Genomic DNA, 14,880 nt, shown 5'->3' with positions numbered 1-14,880 from the left:
AAGGGAGAATAACAATAATGCAATTTTCAACAATAAAATTAAATCATGGTTTCACATAATAAGGCATGACAAATATGAAGTTAAAGTAAACAAAACATAAAAAAATAAAGAATGTATTAAGGAAACAACCAATGCAAAGAAAGAAAAAAGTAGTTGTACTTGCAACGAGGTTGAGGTTTCCTTCTTTTACTATTAAGATGATATCTCTTCTTCCTGGTAGATACTCTTGTTGTGGAAGGGATCCGAGATGTACATGGACATCCATGAGACACATGTAGTCAACCCCAGGAAAATGAAAACAAGGGCAAGGGAGAATGGTATGAACTTGGACAGCTTGAGTGTTTCAACCTACCTTTAAAACACATGCAATGAAGTAATTAAGAAGAAACTCAAACAACATGGGTGAAAAAAGTACCTTTTTTGCAACAATGTTGACTTATTGGCAAGAATGAGCAAAACTTTTGATAGATCAACAACACACCAACAATTTTGTGGTCTTATAGTTCAAGACAATAGAGGATAGAGAGATAACTCTAGAGAAAGACAAAAAAGTGTTAAAGTGAAATGAGGAACCGATAATAATGCATGACTTAGGATTAGGTAAATGAGATTTTATAGGGGGGGGGGGGGGGTTAGGGCAAGCCTTGGGCCATGTTGAGAGGTTTCATAACTCATGATTCATTGCTATAAGAGGCCCAACAAACTTTCATAAAACTATATAATTGTTTAATAATTTATCTATATTATTTTGTTTTTTAATAAACAAACTGAAGTTGTTATTTTTTTTCACATTTCCATTTTCATTCAAATTAAAATGTGACACGTGATTTAAAAATATCACTTTGTTAATTGTTAATTTTTTCTTGCCTGTTACATTTGTTAATCCTTACTCAAATTATTTTGACTCATTGTAACATAACAATATGTAATAGATATGTGATAATATACTTAAAGTATTCCTTGTAAAAAAACTATTTATTTTTTTAAGAAGTTAACTAACACAATTATAAAATCAAAATATAAAGAAATTAAAACTAAAATATGTAAGTTTTAATATGAAATAATACTTTGTCGATGATAGATGATAATGACGGAGCTAGAACAATTTCTTTAAGCGACCAATGTAAAAATTAAATTTAATTATAAATATAGAATTAATATTTTAAAATATATAAATGAATTTAAATTATAAAAAAGAATGTGTCAAGTTTCATGTAGATTTACTCGAATCCGACAAAAATGTAACAAGAATTGGGATGGGTTTAAAAATATATAAACTCAACTATTTTAAACCTAAATTTGTCCAAAAGGCTATGTGGATGAGGAGAGTCAAACCCACCCTCAACTTGGCATGTTGTCATGCCTACCTTATTTATAGATATTTTAGTGTATGTAATCTTTTTTGGAGATGTAAATTGAATGATAAATGATAACATAAGAGTAAATTGAATAAAAGTATGAAATATTTTCTTGGGATTTGTAAAAATATTTTATTTATTTAAAGCAATAAAATATTTTTTTTATAAAACTACATGTCTATTTTGTAATATATATATATATAAACATAAGAGGACCTTATTAACTATTTTGTCTCAGGTCAATAAAATCTCAAAACTAGCCCTAAAAAAGACTTTATCTTGTTTGGTTTTGTTTTGATATCCTATAGTGTGGATTGATAATTCCAAAAATTAGAAACTTATTCATACATAACTTTTTCCTTGACATTAGTACTTAAAGCCGTCAAAATGGGTGAAAACTCGAGGACCAACCCAGTTCCCTAACAGGTTTAGCCTAAGTTGGGTTGGAAAAATTTAGTCTATTCTAAGGGACATGCTAGGTGCACCCAACAAATTTTTGAATGGGCAAAATTGCCCTTGTGCCAATTTGTTCATCCGGAAGAAGGTTCTTCCATATAAACTACCGAAAGAAGTAATTCTGGGAGTTCATATGGAAGAAGGTTCTTCCAGAAGAAGAACTTCTTATTCTGGAAGAAGAACCTTCTTTCGGAAGAAGGTTTTTATTGGAAAATATTTTTAAAAAAATTAATGGGCCAAAACTCGAACCCAAGATTTTGAGATTATTATGACAATGCTCTGACTAACTAAGCTAATGAATCAATTATGTTATAAAATAAATAATATTAGTATACATAAATTATTACTATACATAATTATCACTAACATTTCTAATGCATATTTAATGTGCATGTAAATTTGAATAATAAATATTGTGACAATTGAATTGAATTTAAATCATATAAATATTTATTGTGCATATTTAATGCGCATGTCAATTTGAATAATAAATATTTACTTATGTAATCCGTATATTTTTAAAAATAAAAAATATTTATTATGACAACATTTTATTTGTATTACAAAATTTAATATATATTAAATAAATATTATTTATTTTATAACAACGTGAATTAAATATGCATTAAATTTTATAATAATAATCCGAATTTAAAAAAATATTTAATGCAAGCTTTGGTTTTCTTTAAATTTTAATGACAATTTTTCCCCTGTCTTGTTTTTCTTTAAATTTATTGCGCCTGCTTCTAGTTTTACGTTTCCTTTGTGTTTCACTTTCACTTTCGTCCTGTGTGTTGGATGGTTTTTACAAGTTTGTTGGAAGTAGTTGTTTGGTGAAGGTTAAATATTGGTCGTTTCTATCGTAGTTGCTCTTCTTATTCCCTCGGAGGTACACATTTTATGGATTTTTTTTTTGTATTTTTTTTTTGTGTTCATATGTTACAGAAGTAGTAAAATGTTGAGGAAGGTTATTCAATAAAAACTTCTTCCGAAAGAAGTTCCTTCTTCCGAAAGAAGCTCTTCCAGAAGTTGATGCTACTTATTCTGGAAGAAGTTCTTCCGTAATAAGGTGTGTCAGCTTCCGGAAGAACCTCTTCCGCTATGCACACTGCTTCTTCTGGAAGAAGTTCTTCTGGAAACTGTATTTTTTTTAATTTTTTTGGAATTGTGTTTTAAAATTTGTGAAAAAATTAATATATATGAATATTATAATTTATAATATTTGTATTTGATAATAATTTAGGTATATTATTAAATTATTTAGATAAAATAATTGTATTTTGTTGTAGTAGTAAAATGTTTTATTAGTTGTTAGTTATAGTGTTAACTTTAGTTTAAGTAAATAATTTAGTTTTAATTTAGTTTTAACTTTTGTATTACTTGTGTATGATGCATAATTTAATAATATGTCGTTAAGATGGACGAAGATCAATGGACGTATGACTATATGATGTCACAAGAAGTTCATATGGATTATGATAATGAAGAAGAATGTGGTGTGAATGAACCACATGTTGATTGTTCGAATGCTTTTAATACCTGTCCGGTAATCATGTTTATTAGTTTGAGTCATTTGGTTGAACGTATGTTTCGTATAAAAATTAATATGTCGGAGTTGCGTTGTAGGTCTTTGGTACTCGAGATGATGTTTTGCAGTGAGCTCGAACAGTTGCCCATGAAAATGGATTTGTTGCAGTGATTATGAGGTCTGACACAGATACTGGTAGTAGAGGAAGAAGTTCATTTGTGTTAATTGGGTGTGAAAGGAGTGGTCTGTACAAGTGTAGGAATAAAGAATTCGTTAGAAGAGACACTGGGAGTAGGAAATGTGGTTGTCCCTTCAGGCTTCCTGGGAAACCAGTGCATGGAAGGGAAGGTTGGATGGTGAAGTTGATTTGTGGGATTCACAATCATGAATTGGCCAAGTCCTTAGTTGGACATCCATACGCTGGGCAATTGACTAAGGATGAAAAGAAAATTATTGCTGATATGACAAAGTTGATGGTGAAACCAAAAAACATCTTGCTAACATTGAAGGAGCACAATGCCAATAGTTGCACCATGATCAAGCAAATTTACAATGCAAGAAGTGCATATCGTTCTTCAATAAGAGGAGCTGATACCAAAATGCAACATCTGATGAAGCTTCTCGAACGTGATCAATACATTCATTGGCATAGATTGAAGGATGAAGTTGTAGTGCATGATCTATTTTTGGTGTCACCCAGATGCAGTAAAGTTATGCAATGCATGTCATTTGGTGTTTTTTTTTATAGATAGTACCTACAAAACAAATAGGTACAGAATTCCACTACTTGACTTTGTTGGGGTGACACCAACGGCGATGACATTCTCTGCTGGGTTTGCATATCTGGAGGGTGAGCGTGTTAATAATATTGTATGGGCTTTGGAATGGTTTCGAGGTCTATTTTTAAGAAATGATTGTCTCCCTATTGTTATTGTCACTGACAGAGACCTAACACTGATGAATGCAGTGAAAATTGTGTTCCCGGAGTGTACAAACTTGTTGTGCAGGTTTCACATCGATAAGAATGTCAAGGCGAAGTGCAAATCTTTAATCGGTCAAAAAAATGTCTGGGACTATGTGATGGATAACTGGGGTACTTTGGTTGATTGTCCGTCGGAACAACAATTTGCTGAGTCCCTTCAGAAGTTTCAAATTGCTTTTTCATCTTGGCCAATGTTCGTTGACTATGACACATGGATTATCCCTCACAAGGAAAAATTTATTACAGCCTGGACGAATAAGGTCATGCACCTAGGCAACACAACAACAAACAGGTATTAAAATCTTATTTTTTTTCTAGTAAGGATTATTAATAAATGGTATTTAATTGTTGTATATTTTTCATGTTTGTTGTGTATTTTAAATGTAGGGTTGAATCAGCTCATTGGGCTCTAAAAAGAGTATTACAAAATAGCCTTGGAGACCTGTGTAGTGTTTGGGATGCCATGAACAACATGATCACGCTGCAACACGTTGAAATTAAAGCATCCTTTGAAACCAGTACGCATGTGGTTGAGCATGTATTTAAAAAAAACCTTATACAAGAGGCTTGTTGGAATGGTTTCAAGGAATGCTTTAAATGAGATTATTGGCGAGGTTGAACGTCTACGTTATCTCGGCAATGATCCCTCTTCTTATGGTTATGTGATGAGAAGCACACTCGGTCTTCCTTGTGCATGTGAGCTTTCTAGGTATACTACTGGCAGCATCCCAGTGGATTCAAACCATATGTTCTGGAGGAGACTTTGCTTTTCAGACCAAGGGTTATGTGAGGCCGAAGTCAGCATCAAGGAAGAGATTGAGACCATATCTAAAATATTTGAGGAACTTGATGTGTGTGGCAAACTAACTCTCAAGAGTAAACTTTGAGATATTGCATACCCTGATCATAACTCTATGTGCCCTCCTCCGTCAAAGGTCAACACTAAAGGTGCACCGAAGAAACCGATGAAAAGAAGTCAAAGATCCACAAAGCGCGATCCGTCTTACTGGGAGTATGTTGATGCTTTTCATTCTCTTCAAAGCAAAAACTCTTCCGTGAAACGTAGTGCATCATCTTCTAAACCGTCGAAGCCAACAAGGATCATCCCGATGTTGGATCAATTTACGCCATTTATACAGGATTTCATTCACAATGTTGTGGATGTGAAAGTGGACGGTAACTGTGGATATCGGTCCATTGCCAGTTTATTAGGTATGGGGGAAGATTCTTGGCCGTTGGTGCGCAACAAATTGATTAAAGAACTTGGCAGATGGTCGCATGACTACACCAACCTCTTCGGTGGCACAGAGAAATTTGAACAATTAAGGCTGTCCCTACTTGTTGATGGGTTTTCAAAGGTATGTTTTTAGGTTATTTTTTTAAGAACAAACTTTAAATAACTTAGATGTGTATGTTTGCTTGATTCAGGTTAGTGTGAACAAGTGGATGGATATAAAGGAGATGGGATATGTCATTGTATCACGATATAACATCATCCTTGTGCCGTTGTCTCGAAAACAAAGCATGACATTTTTTCCTCTTAGAAATCAACCACCACCCGATTCTTCTGTGCATTGCATGATATGTGTCAGTCACGTGTTTGGAAATCATTTTGTTCAGGTACATTGAAGGTAGTTAATCTAAGAATTATGCAATTACTTCCCTGGTTCATTTGAGTTAATAATGTTTGTTCACGCACAATAGGTTTATTTGAAAGACCCCTGTCCTTTACCGCCTTTAGCGTTGTTGTGGTCAATCAATTGTTATTCTCAAGCAAAGCAGTGGACAACTCCATATATTAGTAGAATGCAGCAGTACACAAGTTTGATGTCATTCAAAAGAGACTATGTCGGCCTAAATGAAGACTGAAAATGCATTATTTATCTATTTGTATTCATTATGCGATGTAATTTGTTGTAAGCCATTAAAGGGTAATTATTAAGTACTCATTGCGTTAAGAAAAAAATTAGCTGGTGCAACCAAAATCAATTATGCATGTACGATACATCGTTGTCATAATTGACAACACATAATGATATGCATGCGTATTAAAGTTTGAGCGTGACATGACATTGACTTAGTAGAAAACATAAACACAAAACATGTTCACGCGTGTTCTTTTATAAAAAAAAAAGTGAAGCAATCTGTTGGTGAGAACCATGTAATAAATCACACATTATCTTGCTTTCACATACTCTCCCAATTGATACACAAAGTATGACATTTTTAGCAGAAACTAGCTGTCAGATGATTGTCAACTCAAGGTTGGGTTTCATTTTTCCAATTGGATCGATTATTCACAATGATAGTGGGGTTTACTTCCAAACTTCCACTCTGGTGCCCATTCAAGTACCAAATAGCTGTGATTTTGTAAGCCTAAAAACCATAATACACAATACCCTTTAGCTAATCGATAAACAATTTTTGGATGAAATTCACTACCGCCAGCCATTCACCCACACAGGTAACCAAATTTGCTTTCAATGTATGCAATTGATAAACGATGACGATGTCAACATATTGTTAATGTGTAATGATCAATTTTCGTGTGTTGGTACGATTGAGTTATTATGCACCGTTTGAAGAATACCAAATGAAGTAATAAACTTACTTGAACGCACTACGACCCCTACTCATGATGCGCTCTTGTATTACAACGGGAGATGGAACATGCCACCCCAGAACAAATTTGTAGGATACACGTTCACAGGAAAAAATCCAAAGAAATTTGAAATTCCTTCAGGATGTACCCTCGATGAACTGAAGGATTTGATAAAGCAAATTGCACCTAAAGGGATTCCCCCTCATGGAATTCATGAATCACAAGCGGTAAGACAATTGCTTTTTCGACAACCAGGACGTTTTGAGTATTCAGATAAAATTATAAAATATGAAATTAATGAGCTGAAAACCGATGATGAAGTGCTGAAGGTGTTAGTACAGTCTAACTACTGGAAAAAATATGGGCCAATAGAAATTTTAGCTGTTTTTACTAAACATGGTATGGAATTCGAAGACGATGTGGATGCCACATCACTAAACGACTGAATGCAACATTTTTTTTTTGTTTTTAATGTAACTTTTATCTGTTTGTTTACAGCGTGTTTGAATTCCATAATAAAATTGAAGGGTGGAAATCCTTTTTTTTTTTAATTTCGTGCTTGTTTTCTGAAGTGTTATTCGGTAGAATCGGCTTACGATATTTTTTTTGGCTTCTTTGATGTCCAAACATGAGAAATAGTGCCCCTTGAATGTCTTAGGTGACTCACACATAATTTTAAAAAGCCCCCAAACATGGGTACTTGAACATGTTTGAAGGCTCCAAATCCTATTTTTTTTTTAATTTCGTGCTTGTTTTTTGAGGTGTTATTCGGTGGAAATGGCTGACGATATTATTTTTTTTGGCTTCTTTGACGTCCAAACATGAGAAATAGCACCTCACAAATGTCTTAGGTGACTCGCGCATAATTTTAAAAAACCCCCGAACATGGGTACTTGAACATGTTTGAAGGCTCCAAATCTTATTATTTTTTTTAATTTCGTGCTTGTTTTTTGAGGTGTTATTCGGTGGAACCGTCTGACGATATTATTTTTTTTGGCTTCTTTGACGTCCAAACATGAGAAATAGCACCCCTCGAATATCTTAAGTGACTCGCGCATAATTTTAAAAAAACCCCGAACATGGGTACTTGAACATGTCTAAAGGCTCCAAATCCTATTTTTTAAAAAAATTTAGCTGTTACTTTAAAACATAAACATTTAGATATCTTATTTTTAAAATTTATAATTTTAATCTCATTCTTATGAAGGAAAGTCATCATTTTCGGAATCGGAATCAGAATCAGTGTGTCATATAGAGTACAAAAAAAGTAAACTATATTAAACAAAAAAGTGTAACAAATACAACAAATGATGTCAACTACAAAACATAAAAAACATCATCAATGCTCTGTGCGTCGTCTTTGTCGAGCCCTAACACTTCCATCTGCGCTGGCAACCCCTTGGCGATCCTCAGGCAATCTTGCATGATATCATGTAACTCTGTCCCTACAGTGACCATCCTAAGGTTGAGCACACGCTCCAACCTTTTTGCGATCGCCTCACAACCTTTGTAATCATCCTGTGTCAGTCATAAAAAAATTTATTACAAAATTTAAAATAAATAACAATTCATCAAACATTAAATGGGCAAACAATCTTACCACTGCACGTCGAGGGGGGTCAAATGCCACTGGAACCTGTGGGATGTCCGGCTGCATGTAGTCCTCATGGTCTGGGGCAGGTGCATGTCTGGGCTGGTCACTTGCCTGAGTCGGTATCATGAATGGGTGAGATATTTGGAAAAATCACTCCATGTAATCCGTAGATACCTACCCAGACACTACACAAAGGTAACCCACAGCTACTACGTGGTCCAAGAAATGCATCCACCTGTCATCTATATCATCATATGACAACGAAGCGCTAACAGGCAGCTAAGGGATGCTCTGAATGTACCCAAACTGGTGTAGCACCCTCTCTGGTTGAATTGTGACCGCCGTAGGACCCCATTTTAGCTGACCCTGGAACGATGAAATCAGCTCAAACCCCCTAACCCCTCGATGGTCACTATAAGGCAACCAGCACACGTCTGTGACTGTCAAAGCATCACAATGTGCCCGGTACAACGCTCCTATAATTCCCTTCATATGAGCCTTCATCGTCAGCCACCGGGAGGCACGAGGGAACGTCTCCTCATACGCATCATCGGTGACGCACTGATGCACACTCGGAAAATGCTCATAGATCCAGCACTACAAAAAAAATTAGGTTAACATAACATAAAAACATGTTTACATCATAATCCAATGTAACATATTACGAACACAAAATTTACCTGTAATAAAGTAAGGTACCCCCCAATCTGTCGTGTCGTGGTCCTAGAAGCTTCATCTAACTGGTCATACATATGAATCAGGGTCGCAGCTCCCCAGGCATACCCCCACTTTGACCCAGGTCGCGAAAAGCCTCTAGATGTACCACATGAACATTTGTTGCACTCTTGTTAGAAAAAAGAGTGCAACCGACCAGGTGTAGTAGATAAGCACGAGCTGCTACAATCCATCGTCGTGCCTGACATCTCATTTCATAGATCTCCTGAACCCATGAGAGGTGTACATATGCCCTGCGCGCTCGTATTGACTCGGCTCTAGCCTCCTCACCAGACACCTCGAGCAACTCCATCAACAAAAATACCGTCTCATCCACGGAAATAGCCTCGAAGCTGTGGAAAGCGCCACTGATAGGGAGATGGAGGAGTGACGACACATCATCTAGTGTGATCGTCAACTCTCCTACTAGAAGGTGGAATGTGCTGGTCTCCCTGTGCCGCCTCTCCACAAATACGGATATAAGTCCAGGATTGCCGATTACAACTGTACACTCGATCAATGGACTTAATCCTGTGGTGACAACCAGGTCTTCAATCGCAGGCACTGGCCTCCCAATTAATGCCACCTTCCTCCCATGCGACACCAACTTCAGCTTAGGACGCTCCTGAATTGAAGTACAAATCATTCAAAATACACAAATATCAAATTTTTTTAATGACAAACAAATCAAGAAGAAAAAAAGTAAGAAATTATAATACCTGTCTAGTCCAAATGGCATGTGCGACATGCTCTGCAAATGAAGTCGGAACTGATGGGTCACGGGGCCCACCAGGGAATCCCTCATCAGCATGTGACCCCTTAGCACCATCACGACCTAAGTCCTCTACAATAGTCGCATCTACGTCCGCGATCATCTGAGGCGCATCTTCACTCATCTGAGCAACATCGTCAGCCACATGAGGGACATCCTCAGTCACCTGAGGAACATCCTCCGCCATATGAGGAACATCCTCAGTCACCTGAGGAACACCCTCATCAATCGTAATATGTACTCGTCGCCTACTGGCTGATGCAGTAGGCCTACGCCTCTGGGGAACATCGATTGCATCATGCTCATCATGTCTACCTCTGCCTATAACCCTAGCTAAAGCATGACCTAAACCTCGTGTTCTAACCATGATCTGCAAATCATGAAGAACACATATTTTTTTGGGTCAAATAAACTATTCATATAATTAAAAACCTACATATATTGACATAAATCTTCAGCTTTACGTTATAAACCCTAATCACACTACCCTAAGCATTGTTGACTACCCTAAACCAAACCCTACACACTCAACCACTAAACAAATATCTTACACTCAACTAGGTCCTAACCCTAATACCAAATTTTTTATGCAAATACAAAAAAAAACAAAAATTTAACCTAATATATAATATTTAATTAATTTTTTTACTTACCACCATGAAATCATAAATATTTGAATTATTATAAAGAAAAATTAAAAAAAAAACAAATTCATTTATAAAAAAACAAAACTAATTTTGAAAAAAATTATTCCTTCTTCCAGTAGAACAATTTGTTCTACCGGAAGAAGGTTCTTCCGGAGAAGCTACCGGAAGAACTTCTTCCGGAAGCTACCGGAAGAAGTTCCCCGGAAGAAGTTCTTCCGGTAGCTTCTCCGGAAGAATTTTTTGTTCTACCAGAAGAACCTTCTTTTGGAGAAGCTACCGGAACAAGTTCTTCTGGTAGCTTCTCCGGAAGAACTTTTCTTCTATCGGAACGGTTGCTCTTCGCCATTTTCAGGCGATTTCCATGTCTTCTACCCTAAAGCCATCATCTCCTAAACTAACTAAACAGTTAACCTACGAGAGGAGGGGAGATAGGGGTTACTAACCTTGACGACATAAACGCAGCAACGGCACCACGAAAGCTTCGCAGCAACACAACAATGGCAACTTCAGGTGCAGAGGAAGAAGGAACGAAGAAAAGAAGAAAAAAGCCAGAAAGGTGGGGAAGAAAACAAAGGCAATGCGTTTTGTTTTTAAATTTTAACTTAAGGACAATTTTACCATTTCAAAAAATTACTGGATGCACCAGCAACATTGCTGGATGCACCTAGCATGCCCCCTATTCTAATTATGAAAAAACTAACCCAATCTACCTAGGACCTGACCCTCTAGGTTGAATCTATGATGGATCGGATTGATCTAGAGTTAGAATTTCACAATACATGTTTTGATCATGTTTCTATATATTGATTTAATTTTGTTCCAATATGTTTTGGTCATCGTGGATGGAAGGATGACAGCGGCAGGCAAGAGCGCAATGAAGGCGAGGCCTTGAGAGAGAGTTGAAAGTCACCCCAAACCCTAATCTATGTATATTAAATGAAGGGGCAAGTTAAGATTATCATAAAGTTGATTTTTATTTTATTTGATTTTTTTGAAAAGTTAACGAAAGTTGGACGCCGTTACAGACAAGAAGACAAAAGTAATAATGTTATAAAATGAAAAGATATTAAGTGTAATAAGTCTAAATTTTGAAAGGTTTGTGTAATTAACTCTAGTATGAATGTGATAGAACTCTTAAATTTTACCTGAATTTGTGGCCTTAATGCCAAAACGGCACGTGGCACAAGACAATGTTTATGTGGCACCTTTCCTTACATGGACTTTCCTTCACAAACGTGATTGGTCGATACAAAGCCATGTAGGCAGCAAATGCGTCACCGCCACCAACTTCTTTTTCAGTTTTGACCAAAACAACACAAACTTAACTTCTGAACCTACCCACACTCTTGTCTCACTAAAAAAGTTAAACACTGAACTTTTCCTCACCCAAACGCAAGAGACATTACAATACTCAAAATTTGACAAATTGCAGATCTGCTCTGTAACAAGACAGTGTCTGATTCCAAGGTCAACCTTCGCCAATGGCTAGGGACAGAAACTCTCGAATTGGAATTTCTGTGGTGATGTTGTTATGCTTCGCGGCTCATTTTTATGTGTTGCCCCTGGCAGAGGCTGTGTGGTTAACACTCCCCACTTCGGGGACTAAGTGTTTGTCTGAGGAAATCCAGTCAAACGTTGTCGTTTTAGCCGATTACTATGTTGTTACTCAAGAGGGTGGGCTTCAAACACTTTCTGTCAAGGTATGTCTCATTAATGTTCCCAAATCCACATGAAAAGTCCATGTTTTTATTTTTATTTTTTATCCAGTTTGGTTGGTTTAGAGTTGCTGGCTACTTCTCTTGTTGTTTGATTCCTTATGCATTGAAATTGGTCTATTAGATAGTCAATGTGTGTGATTGGATTCACGTTGAATCATATAGAATTATGGAGAAACATAGATTAATCCGATTTTGTGTGAATATTCTTATGTTAGGATATTTTGGTTCTCATATTTTTCAAAAATTGCTGAATTCGTGTCTTTTTATGAAACTTAGGAAATTAGGATCCAGAGACGAATTTCGCCAATTATAAAGCATTGGTAGATCAAAATTTTCGTTTTAAAAGTATATGGCTTAAGATCAATTTTGACCAAAAATTAAAGGACCTACAATGCATTTAACCCAATTACTAAACTTCACAAATGAAGAAACCTGCATACTTTTTGGTACATTCGATACTAAGGTTGGACACTTCTGAAATTAAACAAATTTCTCAGCTGATTTGTTGCTCACATTCCCTGTTGCAGATTTGAGAATTGAGATCTTCCTTCTCTTGATTCCTAATGTTGTGAAATAAAGACGTTGGGTTATAAGGTGTAACTGAATATAGTTTTAAAGGGTTCATGTTGCTAATTTGATTTTGTTTATTTTCCCAGGTAACATCTCCTTATGGAAATAACCTTCACCACAATGAAAATGCCACACAAGGACAATTTGCATTTACAACAGCTGAGAGTGGGAACTACGTCGCGTGCTTTTGGATGGATGGTAAACATCAAGAAGAAGCAACTGTAAGCCTTGACTGGAAAACAGGAATTTATGCCAAGGATTGGGAGTCTGTTGCAAAGAAAGAAAAGATAGAGGTAAACTAATGAAATTCATTCATGTTCTGTCATTGCCTTTGTAAGTACAAGAGTTTTATAGGGATATCTAAATGAATCAATTAGAAATCATTTGGGTGTGTCATGTGTTTGGTAAAATTAGCTTATAAACTAGCTGAAAACTAATTATAAGCCTGCAACTTATTATAAGTCTGCATCGTTAAGAGCTGAAAAGCTGAAAGCTTACAAGTTTTAAGCTACAATAATGGAAATTTATACAGAATCTGTGATTGAACATTGTCGTAAAAAAACTCATACTATTTGTGCATTATTATTCATTCGGTAATAAATAAAACTTGTACATGTTTGTGGTTCATTTTTATTTTAATTATTATTAAATAATTAATTAGTTTAATTTTTCTGCTTTGGTTTAAGGGTGTTGAACTTGAGCTCAGGAAACTTGAAGGAGCAGTGGAGGCCATCCACGGCTATCTAGTTTATTTGAAGGATAAGTAAATACTATCTCGTTACACTTTATGTTTGATTTTAATTTGATCAGAGTCTTAGTTTCTCATAGTTGATGTGAGGCATTTATGAACTTAGGCTCTTCTTTATACCTATAAAGTAAGGCTCTTCAAAGTTACAACCACTTAAATATGTATCATTACTCCTAAAAAATATGTAACCAGTCCATATGAGAAAATGTTTCTTCATTGAAGTTGAGTAGTTTGGTCTCTTCCTTAAAAACAAAAGGGCCATTTGTTTGTGCTACCCTTAGCAAACAAGAAATAACTATTTTGCATCTAGTCCTGCACAATAACTGCTACAAATATGCTTGAATGTTGATTAGAGCATTTCAGAAATTCATTTTCTTGAACTTTGTTGCAGGGAAGCAAGGATGAGGGAAGTCAGTGAAAGAACAAATGGTAGAGTGGCTTGGTTTAGCATCATGTCGCTTAGTGTCTGCATTTTGGTTTCGGTATTGCAAGTGTGGTATCTGAAGCGCTTTTTTCTGAAGAAGAAACTCATATAGTTGTTGCTTTCTCATGAGCATTCACAACACAACATTTTTACTCAAGTTTTGGACAATATAGGATGATTTCTATGTTGTATAGTTTTTCATTTGTTGATACTTATCATGTATCATTAGGGGTACCCCTTCAAGGGAATGTGTACTTCGGCGTTAAATTACATAGATATGCTGATATGCAGAATTGAAGAGCTGTTCTATTGGGGCTAATTACAAAGGAACGAGACTGATTTTTTTTTTTTTTTTTTTTTACATTAAGCATCAGCTATATATGTGACAGTGAATCTCTTCAATATGTCACTTAAAAATATTATGCATCATTTTCAAAGTCTTTGTTGCAAGTGGATTCTCATGACCGGAAGCCCATATGCTTAGTTATGAAAAAGGAATAGACTTGGGTGGGAGTTGCTACTGGCACTACCCATGTGGGTGTTTTTTTTAACATTATCCCAAAAATACCCTTTTGACAAAAATACAATAAAATAATAATTCTATTGTTTATATGGAGGTGGAAAAAATAAAGCATAAGCGAAACATGATTCCTTTGTATAGGTTTTTTTACCCCAAATGACACATTAAAATTATGAATCCGTTGTGTCCTGTTTGCTTTATAATGGAATCATGTTTTGATTGTGTATTTATAAAAATACATTAGAAA

General features: G+C 35.6%; 3 protein-coding genes across 3 annotated transcripts; 1 reads left to right on the top strand and 2 right to left on the bottom strand.

The window, feature by feature from the left end:
* Nucleotides 1-8,243: 8,243 nt before the first annotated feature.
* On the bottom strand, nt 8,244-9,272 carry LOC114381664. The gene is made up of 4 exons (XM_028340906.1): nt 9,201-9,272; nt 8,839-9,117; nt 8,527-8,631; nt 8,244-8,444 (listed from the first exon to the last, which is right to left on the bottom strand). The coding sequence occupies exons 1-4, from the start codon at nt 9,270-9,272 to the stop codon at nt 8,244-8,246; spliced, it is 657 nt and encodes a 218-aa protein (XP_028196707.1).
* A 5-nt stretch (nt 9,273-9,277) lies between these two features.
* On the bottom strand, nt 9,278-10,999 carry LOC114381663 (protein MAIN-LIKE 1-like). Its single transcript, XM_028340905.1, has 3 exons — nt 10,841-10,999; nt 9,954-10,376; nt 9,278-9,859 (listed from the first exon to the last, which is right to left on the bottom strand). The coding sequence occupies exons 1-3, from the start codon at nt 10,997-10,999 to the stop codon at nt 9,278-9,280; spliced, it is 1,164 nt and encodes a 387-aa protein (XP_028196706.1).
* A 980-nt stretch (nt 11,000-11,979) lies between these two features.
* LOC114381006 (transmembrane emp24 domain-containing protein p24delta4-like) lies at nt 11,980-14,542 on the top strand. Its single transcript, XM_028340167.1, has 4 exons — nt 11,980-12,353; nt 13,028-13,234; nt 13,628-13,704; nt 14,081-14,542. The coding sequence occupies exons 1-4, from the start codon at nt 12,135-12,137 to the stop codon at nt 14,223-14,225; spliced, it is 648 nt and encodes a 215-aa protein (XP_028195968.1). The 5' UTR covers nt 11,980-12,134; the 3' UTR covers nt 14,226-14,542.
* The last annotated feature ends 338 nt before the right edge of the window (nt 14,543-14,880 follow it).

Source organism: Glycine soja, chromosome 13 (assembly GCF_004193775.1).
Source record: "Glycine soja cultivar W05 chromosome 13, ASM419377v2, whole genome shotgun sequence".
Lineage (NCBI taxonomy): Eukaryota > Viridiplantae > Streptophyta > Magnoliopsida > Fabales > Fabaceae > Glycine > Glycine soja.
Note: the sequence above shows the minus strand (reverse complement) of the source record. Positions and strands in the feature narration are given on the sequence as shown.

Excerpts from the sequence above, each read along its gene's own strand:
- LOC114381664 (XM_028340906.1), bottom strand. The coding sequence starts at position 9,272 with ATGTATGACCAGTTAGATGAAGCTTCTAGGACCACGACACGACAGATT. Across the intron at positions 8,632-8,838 it reads TCACAATTCAACCAGAGAGG|GCAAGTGACCAGCCCAGACA; the intron begins GTGCTACACCAG and ends ATACCGACTCAG. Across the intron at positions 8,445-8,526 it reads ACCCCCCTCGACGTGCAGTG|GATGATTACAAAGGTTGTGA; the intron begins GTAAGATTGTTT and ends TGACTGACACAG.
- LOC114381663 (XM_028340905.1), bottom strand. The coding sequence starts at position 10,999 with ATGGCGAAGAGCAACCGTTCCGATAGAAGAAAAGTTCTTCCGGAGAAG. Across the intron at positions 10,377-10,840 it reads CTTCCGGGGAACTTCTTCCG|ATCATGGTTAGAACACGAGG; the intron begins GTAGCTTCCGGA and ends CATGATTTGCAG. Across the intron at positions 9,860-9,953 it reads ATGCCATTTGGACTAGACAG|GAGCGTCCTAAGCTGAAGTT; the intron begins GTATTATAATTT and ends ACTTCAATTCAG.
- LOC114381006 (XM_028340167.1), top strand. The coding sequence starts at position 12,135 with ATGGCTAGGGACAGAAACTCTCGAATTGGAATTTCTGTGGTGATGTTG. Across the intron at positions 12,354-13,027 it reads TTCAAACACTTTCTGTCAAG|GTAACATCTCCTTATGGAAA; the intron begins GTATGTCTCATT and ends TTATTTTCCCAG. Across the intron at positions 13,235-13,627 it reads CAAAGAAAGAAAAGATAGAG|GGTGTTGAACTTGAGCTCAG; the intron begins GTAAACTAATGA and ends CTTTGGTTTAAG.